Source organism: Eschscholzia californica, unplaced genomic scaffold (assembly GCF_041429995.1).
Source record: "Eschscholzia californica isolate CP2 unplaced genomic scaffold, dmEscCali1.0.p SCAF_2, whole genome shotgun sequence".
In the NCBI taxonomy this organism is placed as follows: domain Eukaryota; kingdom Viridiplantae; phylum Streptophyta; class Magnoliopsida; order Ranunculales; family Papaveraceae; genus Eschscholzia; species Eschscholzia californica.
Window position 1 is genome coordinate 3,120,021 of NW_028238309.1, and position 10,452 is coordinate 3,130,472.

The window sequence follows — 10,452 nt, forward strand, 5'->3', positions numbered from 1 at the left end:
TTTCTCTATATATGTACCTTTTGCACTTCCTCTCTCTCCGTTTCGTCTCCTCCATCTTCAACTGTTTCAACGTAGGGGATGGGGTCCCGTTCGGAGGCACGTCGGCCACTGATCAGACATTAGAGAGAGAAAAAAGAGATAGAGAGGTGATGGTAGTGGCCTGATGATGGTCCTAAAAAGTTACCTAAATAGGTTTCCACCCGCAAGTATACGGGCGTCAAGTAATAGTTCCGGTAAGACCGGTTCGTTCCTCAGAGACTAAGTTAAATTAATTCTAACCTTAAAACTATTGAGATTTAAAATTGGTTTTGATGGTGATAAAATAGAATTAAAATATAAAACTCAAGAAAAATAAATAAATAAATAAATATTTCGATATTCAGAAAAAGGGAACCTAGGGTTTTCGAATCCGTTTTCCTAACAATTCTAAGGACAAATTAGTTTTGGTCTAATTCGATAGTTCTTTGTATAACTCAGGTTTTCAGTCCATGAACGGTCTAAAAAACCCGGAAGATATTATCGTTAAAATAATAAAAACTGTAATAAATTTATCATTAGAATAATTATTTAAACTTCATCTAAAACCCTAGATATAACGGACTTAGCTACTCATGCTAGAAACGATAAATATTTGAAGTAATAGAAGAAAAAGAAGAAAGAAACTTACTTTTCTGCGCTTTTCCCACCAAACAGACCCTTAAGGAATTGATTTCCTTCTGTTTTTCCCGGAAATCTGCCAAACGCACCCTCTGGGAAAACGATTTTCTCGTCTTCCCGGAAATATTTTCCTCTCTGAGAAAATTATTTTCTCTTCTTCTTCAACTCTGTTTTCTCTCTCTAACCTCCTGTTTTCTCTTTCTTTTCTTAATCTAATCTCTCTCTCTATGTTATTTCTTGTTCTCTCACTAAACAGGAAACAAAAAGAAAGATAAAATCGAATAATCAAATTAAATTTCTAAAACCGAGTCTCTCCCTCTCTACAATATCTCTCTGTCTCTCTCTTGTTCTTTCTCTCTTCCTCTTTAATCTCTCTCTCTCTGTCACTAAGAAAACAGAGATTATAAAAGGAAAGCAAAAAAATAAATTAAAAGTTAAGAAACAAAACGAAAGATCACTCTCGGTTATCACTTTCTCTCTCTACTGCTCTCTTCTCTGTTCTGTTCTTCTAAAACCGTGATGCCCCAGCTCTCTCTTTTTCTCTCTCTTTTATAGACTTTTGTTGCCCCAGCCAATCCGTTTTGATTCGAATTGAATCGAATCTCTCGGTTTTCTCTCTCTTGAAACCGTGAAATCCCTCAGCCGAGAAGATCTCCTTCTTTTTCAATCCATCTCTCTCTCTACTCGGGTCTCATCTCTTTCTCCTTCTGTTTTGATTTCAAATCCTTCTCCCTCCCTGCTGATTTGTCTCTCTCGGTTATAAAGATCTCCTTGAATTTTGAATTTGATAAAAGATAAGGGAGGGAGAGAGACAGAACCGGAGCTGGTTGATACTTGATAGACGACATATTCAGTGAGTTGCGGCCGGCTGAATATGGTATGACACGACTCCTCGGATTAGAACATGTGGACGGCGAATGTATAGACCGTTGATCGAACATGGGAGTATTGAAGTAACTTGCGCCGGGTTACACGGAGTGAGGGTCTTAGAAGTTATCCCGAATACAACCTGCGTGACCACCAATATACCGAAATATTCACCCTCACCTTCCGCTTGCACGCCACGTGTCTCTGATAGTATATGTTGACTTTTAGTCAACTGATTTGACTCGGACTTTGACCTGGTCTAACTTTGTCATCCGGACTCCGATTCGACTTCCGTCTTCGCCTACGGGCTCGTCTTGGACTCTACTTTCCATCCGAACACTAATGTTGACCGAGAAGTCAGAATCAACAAATGACCAAAATGCCCCTAGTCTGTATTCTTTCCGACTTTATCCGTTTTGCACGCGTAACTCTGTAAAAAGGTACCTGAACATAAAAGAGAGTAATTCGTGAGAGTAACTGCTCTAGAGAGACTAACTCGTCTAAATTAAGGGACTCAGATGGGACATTTTCATGTCTCATCACCTGAAGTGGTGGTGCAAGAAGTGTTGGTGGGGGATGGGGAGATGGAAAAAGAACTCTTTTTTAGCTCAAGGAACCACAATTTTTCTTTTTATTAGGTGAAGTTTGCGTTCCTCCTCCAAACAGTTAACTATTTTCCTTGACCGTGCTTCAGGCAGCGAAGCGTAGGTGCATGTACATGATTTTGTTCATTGTTGAGGCTTATGGAACATGATCGTAAAGGCCATAACACTTACCAAGCTAGACCAGCATTTGTATCCCAAGCTTTGGATAAAGACAGAGAGGAGGGAAAGAGGGTGAAAGGAATCGAGAGATGGAGAGAGAGAGAGAGAGAGAGAGAGAGAGAGAGAGAGAGAGAGAGAGAGAGAGAGAGAGAGAGACATTTGGAGGCTGGGGAGTGTGGCATTAAAAATATCTGCACTCCACAGTTTGAAATGGGAAATTTTATAGGCAATGTCCAAATATGTTAAAGGCAATGTGTTTAACCAAAAACTTGGTCAAAATAAGTTGACCAAATGTGGTTAGTGGCAATGCCAAAATTTGAGGTTGCTTATCACCCACCTCCAGGGACGGATTCAGGATTTTCACTTAGGGTGTGCAGATTTATATACCTAAATATATTTTTGTGTAAACAAAATCACTATAACAAAATACTTGTATTAATTAATTATATTAATACATCAACGACTATAAACGCAATTGACCTCTACGAGAGATCATGTTTTGAAATGTTCGCATAATCGACTCACTGTCGATTTCACTAAGAATTTCTTTTTCAATAAAGACTACTAAACAATCATTCAATCACAGATCACTCATCTTGTTTCTTAAGCGTGTTTTAACTAGCTTCATAGCTGAAAAAACGCTTTCGATAGAGGCAGTTGCAACCGACAAATTCAAAAGTTTGCATTTTAGATAACAAATCTATTACTTTCTTCTTTTCTTTATAGGGTTTAGGGTAGTTAAATTGAGTTTTATGGGATTTTAGGATAGGTTTTTTTTTTAGAATAAACATAACTAAAACAAGTTCTTACAACCAAGATTTAACCCGTCGGCATTTAAAACCCAACTGTGCTAATAGAGAAGTAAGAAAAGTTTACATTGGGGTACGATGCCAATTCGTCATTAGTTGGAGAGCAATGCAGAAACAACAAGGTTGTGGGTTGTTGATTCTTTTTTTTTTTTGAGAATTCGACTACGATATACGTTAGTCGTTACAAGGCATTGATGCATCATGAAGATGTAATAAGCACACGCCTAATTTAAACCAAGAATGAAATAGGCCTAAAGCCTAACAACAAGGCTTAAAGCCCGACAAATTATTACATTATTTATAACCTAAATTACATAGGATAAATCTTGATGACAAAGTCAAGTGACGACCTTTTGCCTTGCCACGTAGTTCGTGCAACTCCAGTTGGATTCTCCAAGGGATTAAAGCATCACCATTAGATAAAAAATCTATCAAAACTCTAGAGTCAGATTCTACTATAAAGTGTGTGAGAGCTAATTCTTCCGCCAACCTAAACCATAGGTCGAAACCTTGCATCTCGCTGTGAAGGGCGGAATAGAATAAATTCAAAACTTAAAAATTAAAATACACAAGCTCACACTCATCCACAAATAAACAACACAAGCCAACAAGAAGTTGAGCAAGTTCTTATTGTTATTAGGTGTATGCATGATTAGCTATATAGTAATATACACACATGTATATAAATTTTTTTATAAAATGCTCGAGGAGGGGTTTGATCCCACGACCTCACATTCAAGAGGAGATCTCTAGCATGCGCCCTCACCACCAAGCCAACTACTTATTCATGTCAAACATCATCATTAGATATTTATTTATGATACGTATATTAATTTTTTTTTTACTACTACTGCTTCTCTTCGGGAGGATCCTGGGGGTGCGGCCGCACCCCCTCGCACCCCCATGGATCCGCCCCTGCCCACCTCATCCTTTTGTCTTTCCAGTGAAAAAGATGACGGCCGGAGTTAGCTTCATTGTTGAAAAATACTACTTTCTACTATCTTTCTCCATCCGTTGGGAGTTAGCTTCTCCATTTTGTATACATGCCTAGAGAGAAAGAGATGTGAGGGGGTGTGGAAAGATTAGATAATGAGATAGATTTACCGATCAACTTGTTTCAGATCTCTTTGATTCTCCGCCATTAACGAGCAGCAACACATGCAGCTCCAAGAAAAAGGTTTCCGCCTTTACTTACCCCTTCTTCATCTAATATCCACCGGACCTTCTTCTCTGTACCACCCGGTTCAACTTAATCGAATCTACCATCTACTACTGGTTTAAACTGAGCAATGGTTGATCTTAGGACTGGTTTTAATCTTGATTGGGTTGAAATCAATAGGGTTAGGTCATTATTCTTGTCACACTGTCTAATTTAGGTTTGTTTTGGGTGGATTACCATTACCATGAATTATGAAATTGTCCTAATTTGTGGCTCGTCTTCTCAAGAACAATGGTTACACAGTTTTACCACAATCTATAAGTATATGATAAGCTCGTTTTAGTAGGGTTTTATTCCAGAACTGAGATAACTTTCTTTATGTAGTCGATTGCCCATGTACATAGATTATGTCAATTCTCTCTGTTATAATGTCAATCACAGGAATCTCTATTCTTTGATTCATAGTTTATTTAAGTATCTTGAAACTTCGAGCTTAAGATCGCCTTAAAGAAGAAGAAGAAGAAGGAAGGAAGAAAAAAAGATAAAGTCGGCGACCGAACTCCGGCATCACCGAAAGAAGAGAGAAGAAAAAAAAAGCATGAAAAAAGTTTTTTAAAAAATAAATTACGAAGGAAACCGGCCGGAGATTTCCGGCCAACGACGACCTAACGGCATCAATTGTGCCGTTAGGTCAAACAGTGAAAGAGGCATTGCCTCCTTACACACACTGCCTTTAACAATTTTAGGAATTGCCTTTAGCAAGCTTGCCTTTAACAACTTTGGACATTGCCTATAAAATCTCCCGTTTGAAATGAATATATTGTGACAGAAACTTAGATGACGGGTATTGTAAATTATTATTTGTGACAGTTATATAATAATTTTTTTAGGAAATTGACGATGTCTTTTATCACGACAGTTGAAATGTGATTGACATTTTGATTAATCGTTTAGCAAACCATAAACAGATGTGATAGCCAAATGTAGTTTACGTAGGGTAGAAATCTAAAACTGTCAAATATAATTTTAGACAGTCAGATAAGTTCCAAATGATTTAAAAACGTCGCAAATTACAAACATGTTGCGACATTTTCACGCAATGCTGTTTTAGATTTTTGTTAGGAGTTCGCTGCATCCAGCATTGATCAGACTAAGCAATCACCAACACCTAAAGCTAACTGCTTCCCATTTATATATATATGTAGGTATACATCTTACTAGGAAAGACAAAATTTGCTCAACAACGATATGGGACTATAACAATACCATAGATCAGACGCATACTGATACTCAATGAATTCATTTTATTCATAATTACCATTCTGGTAACACTGTGAAAGGAAATCTAACAAAACATTCAGGATAACAAAAAAATTAAACACCGACGATCTTTTATTGATGTTTCACTTAAACCATAGACGGAGCGTACAGTCAATACCTTCAGGATCTTCGTTGTTGACTTCTTCGCTTGGTGGAGCAGGTGCATTTGTTTCCAGATCCTTCTCCAGCTGCTGGAGCAACGGCCTTGTCTGAAGTTCCTCCTTAACATGTTTTGGGAAACCATGCTTCTCTTGCTGGTTTGAACACAACTTATAACAATAGTGACATATATTCTTACAAGCCTCGCATCGGTAAATTCGTTTTTTAGCCCTCACTTTGAGCTTTTTCCCATTGTTATGTCCATTACTTGATAAACCATAGTTTGGTTTCTTGTTGTCACCCATTTTCACCTGATACAAAAAAAAAAGGAATCTAAAAAAAGATAAATAGTGTTGCTTCTGGAAATGGGGAAGGATAGCTAGGCCTTCTACACTTATATAGGAATCAGACTCCTTGATCAGTCTAAAGAGTGAGAGGTCCCGTGAACCGTGCGCTTAATTTCCTAGCCGTTGGATATATGGCGTTAAAAAATCCTCCAGTCAAGCATGTTACACGCCACGAGCATACAAATATATCAACTTTAATGCTATTCTTAAGTTTGGTACTTCTTTTTTAGTATAAATTCGAAAAATTAATGCATAATATTGTCCGACTAGCGCGTTTGGTATTTGAGTCTTGCATAAATGGGTCAAATTGTATTTTGTGCAGAAATTGGGAAATTCAGTCAATTTCCCATTTCTTTTCTTTCGTAAAAAAGTGACGCTTTCCTATTTTTGTAATTTATCTTATGTAGGAAAAATTGAAAATACCTTGAAACACAACTTTGGGACTGGGCATCACTTTCTCTTTCTTAACCACGTTTTTTTTCCTCACACACGAAATCTCATTATGTCATGCTAAACTAGTTGAATCTTGACCGATTTTCTGTTAATTACTTAGGTAGTCTTTGGATATGTTGATTGTTGTTTGCAATATTCGAACGATTCTATGTTATTCTCGAACTATTCATTTCAAACCAAAATTCAATTTCAAAAACCCTAAAATCAACAAGCTTGAGGTTTTTATTGTTGATTCAACTCGTTTATTGAACTACTCACTAAACGATGATTGTTGATTCAACTTATTGAAGAAAATTTGCAAGCCTTCGCAAGAACTTGGACTTGCAAACTGTTTGTAAGACTTTACAAGAACTTGCAAGCCTTTGCAAACGGTTTGCAAGCCTTTGCAAGAGCTCTGCCACAGCTTGCAAACTATTTGCAAGAACTTGCAAGAGTTTTGTAAAGTCTTGCAAGAGTTATTGCAAGCCTTTGCAAATAGTATTCAAACCATTTGAATCAAAGCATTGGTATAAAACATAAAGAATCTATTATTTTTGCTCCATGTAGCAAGATCAACTTCTTTACAAAGTTAACAGTGAGAAATCTTGTATCTTAGGTTTGTAAGTCATTATAACCTTGTTTACAAAGCATTACAAACCATTGGAACTTGGCAGCAAAGGATTGCAAATAATTTACAATTATTGTTGCAGAGTATTACAAAGGTTCACAAACCATCACAAAACCTACTGCAAAGCATTAAAGGTTCGTAAACCATCGCAAAACTTACTGCAAAGCATTGAAAGGGGTTGTGAACTATTGAAACTACATTTAGGGTTAGGTTATCTTCCTCTTAGTTCTACTTCAATGTTAATGGTGCGATCTTGAGAACCTCACGAGGTGAGCCTATAATAGCAGCAGCAGCATGGTCAGAGAGGAGGTCGGTAATTATGCATGAGATGCAGGGAATTTGCTTAGGATTAAAGCTAGCGGCGAAATTTGGTAAAAGACGAGTGAAGATCGCTACGGACTCCTCCCTTGCTGTTTCGATTTTGTCTTATGAGGGGAAGAAGCCTCCCTGGCAACTTATCCGTGTAGTCCGAGAAATATGGGAGTTATGGAGGCAAATGGACGAATGCTCTATTCAACATGTTTACCGAGAAATCAACCAAGCAGCAGATTACCTATCGAAAATGAAGCCAGTATCGGGATATATAGAGATGTTACCACATAATCTACCTGCTGACCTTCAGAAGATTGTAGATGACGACAAAAGAGGAGTTATTAGAGTACGGCGTAGCTAGTTAGCAAGACAACATTTGCTCTATTCTTTATTGTTTATTCGTTTATTTGTTTCTCTCTTGACTTTTTGATGTATTATTGTTTTTTCTCTAGTTTTTTCTAGTCCTCTTTGTTCGGGTTCGGTCCCTTTATTCCCGCTGACAAATTCAAATAAAAAAAAACTTCAATGTTAATGGGTAAACAAATTTATGTTAGGATTCTGAATCATTTTCAAACTCTTAAATGAAGAATGACAACCTAAAAGATATTTTAAAGATTTGAAGATCAAAATTTTATCTATATTATAAAATAAAAATCGAAAATCACTATTTTACTTGTATAAGAAAATCAAAATCGAAGTGAAAATCAACAATCTCTTTAAGTTCGTTCAGTTTTAAAGAGAGAAAGAAGGAAATCGTGTTCGGTAGAGAGAGAGGGAGATTGACTGTCAAGGTTACTTTTGCCTTTTCAATATATTAGATAATCTATAAAAAAGATCATGGGAAGCTGAAGACTAAAAAAACATTAATGAATCGGTTTTAATAAAGAGAAATGTTTTTAATAAGATTTGGCCAAATTTCTCTTTGCTAAAAGTAAAATGTTATTATGCCTTAACAATACTCTTAAGTTAGGAAAATCTTTGAAGAATTTAGAACTGGTATTTTATTTTGTTTTGTGTTTAAATGGAATGCTCTTGACCATTTGATCTTCCCTGATTCTGGTCATTGGTTTGACAAGTAAGTGGAAATAAATCATGGACATTTACAAATCTCCGGCACAAATATTAAATGTATATTCATTTTACTTTTAAAAACTAAATCTGTAAAATTCTTGTTAATTATAATATTTCCAACTTTCTTTTTGTTAGAAGTAAAAAATTTAGATGGCCAAAATGTGGCAGTGGTGTGTTAAGAAAATCCTTATTTTAAAAATTGATTATTACATTTCCAATTTTAATGTATATTTTTGTTAGTTTATATTTCATTAATCAAATAAACTTTAATGATTACAAAAAATAAAATTCACCTAACTAATGGCATCTAATCCATCTAATCCAGTTCGCCTAAGTGACTGTAGATATGAATCACCTAACTGATTATGTCCATCCTAATTCATCTACCCATCTTAGTGATTGTACCCATTCCAATTCATTTCTTTGATGGTATCCATTCCTTTAACTAATGACCACTAGTTTGAGAAAATAAGAAAACTTTCGTGAGTATAAAATTTTTGCTAATTTTTTATTGTTTTCCTTTTGTTTTCTCCAAGTCTCGACGACCGTTTCTTCTCCACAAGGGTAAGAGTTTCCAACAAGTCTCCGACGACCTTTAATATTTTTTGTTTCAGAACTTTCTTTCTCCTCCTCCGCCTACCACATCAGGCTACCACCTCCCACCACCACCACCACCACCACCAGCACCACTCTCCTCTCTCTTTTCTTTCTCTATATATGTACCTCTTGCACTTCCTCTCTCTTCGTCTCGTCTCCTCCACCTTCAACTGTTTCAACGAAGGGGGATGGGGTCCCCTTCGGAGGCACGTCGGCCACTGATCGGACATTAGAGAGAGAAAAAAGAGATAGAAAGGTGATGGTAGTAGCCTGAAGTGGTGGTGCCAGAAGTGTTGGTCGGGCATGGGGAGATAGGAAAAGAACTCTTTTTTAGCTCAAAGAACCACAATTTTTCTTTTCATTAGGTGAAGTTTGCGTTCCCCTCAAAACAGTTAACTATTTCCCTTGACCGTGCTTCAGGCAACGAAGCGTAGGTGCATGTACATCATTTTGTTCACTGTTGAGGCTTATGGAACATGCGCCGTAAAGGCCATAACACGTACCAAGCTAGACCAGCATTTGTATTCCAGGCTTTGGATAGAGACGGAGAGGAGGGAAAGACGGTGAGAGGAACTGAGAGATGGAGAGAGAGAGAGGGAGAGAGAGAGGCATTTGGAGGCTGGAAGGTGTGGAATCAAAAATATCTGCACTCCACAGTTTGAAATGAATATATTGTGACGAAAACTTAGATGACGGGTATTGTAAATTAATATTTGTGACAGTTATGTAATAATTATGTTTATGAAATTGACGGTGTCTTTTATCACGACAGTTGAAATGTGATTGACATTTTGATTAATCGTTTAGCAAACCATAAACAGATGTGATAGCCAAATGTAGTGTACGTAGGGTAGAAATGTAAAACTGTTAAATATAATTTTAGACAGCCAGATAAATATCAAATGATTTACAAACGTCGCAAATTACAAACATTTTGCGACATTTCTACGCAATGCTGTTTTAGATTTTTGTTAGGAGTTCGCTGCATCTCAGACAAAGCAATCACCAACAACTAAAGCTAACTGCTTCCCATTCATATATATATATATGTAGGTATATATCTTATGCGGAAAGACAAAATTAGCTCAACAACGATATGGGACTATAACAATACCATAGATCAGACGCGTACTAATACTCAATGAATTCATTTTATTCATAATTACCGTTCTGGTAACATTGTGAAAGGAAATCTAACAAAACATTCAGGATAACAAAAAAAATTAAACACCGACGATCTTTTTATTGATGTTTCACTTAAACCATAGACGGAGCGTACAGTCAATACCTTCAGGATCTTCCTTGTTGACTTCTTGGCTTGGTGGAGCAGGTGCATTTGTTTCGAGATCCTTCTCCAGCTGTTGGAGCAACGGCCTTGTCTGAAGTTCCT

General features: G+C 36.8%; 1 protein-coding gene across 1 annotated transcript; it reads left to right on the forward strand.

Annotated features, from left to right (window-relative positions):
- Positions 1–7,401: 7,401 nt before the first annotated feature.
- Positions 7,402–7,755, forward strand: LOC147555292 (uncharacterized). Its single transcript, XM_086657613.1, has one exon. The coding sequence runs from the start codon at positions 7,402–7,404 to the stop codon at positions 7,753–7,755; it is 354 nt and encodes a 117-aa protein (XP_086513739.1).
- Positions 7,756–10,452: the final 2,697 nt, after the last annotated feature.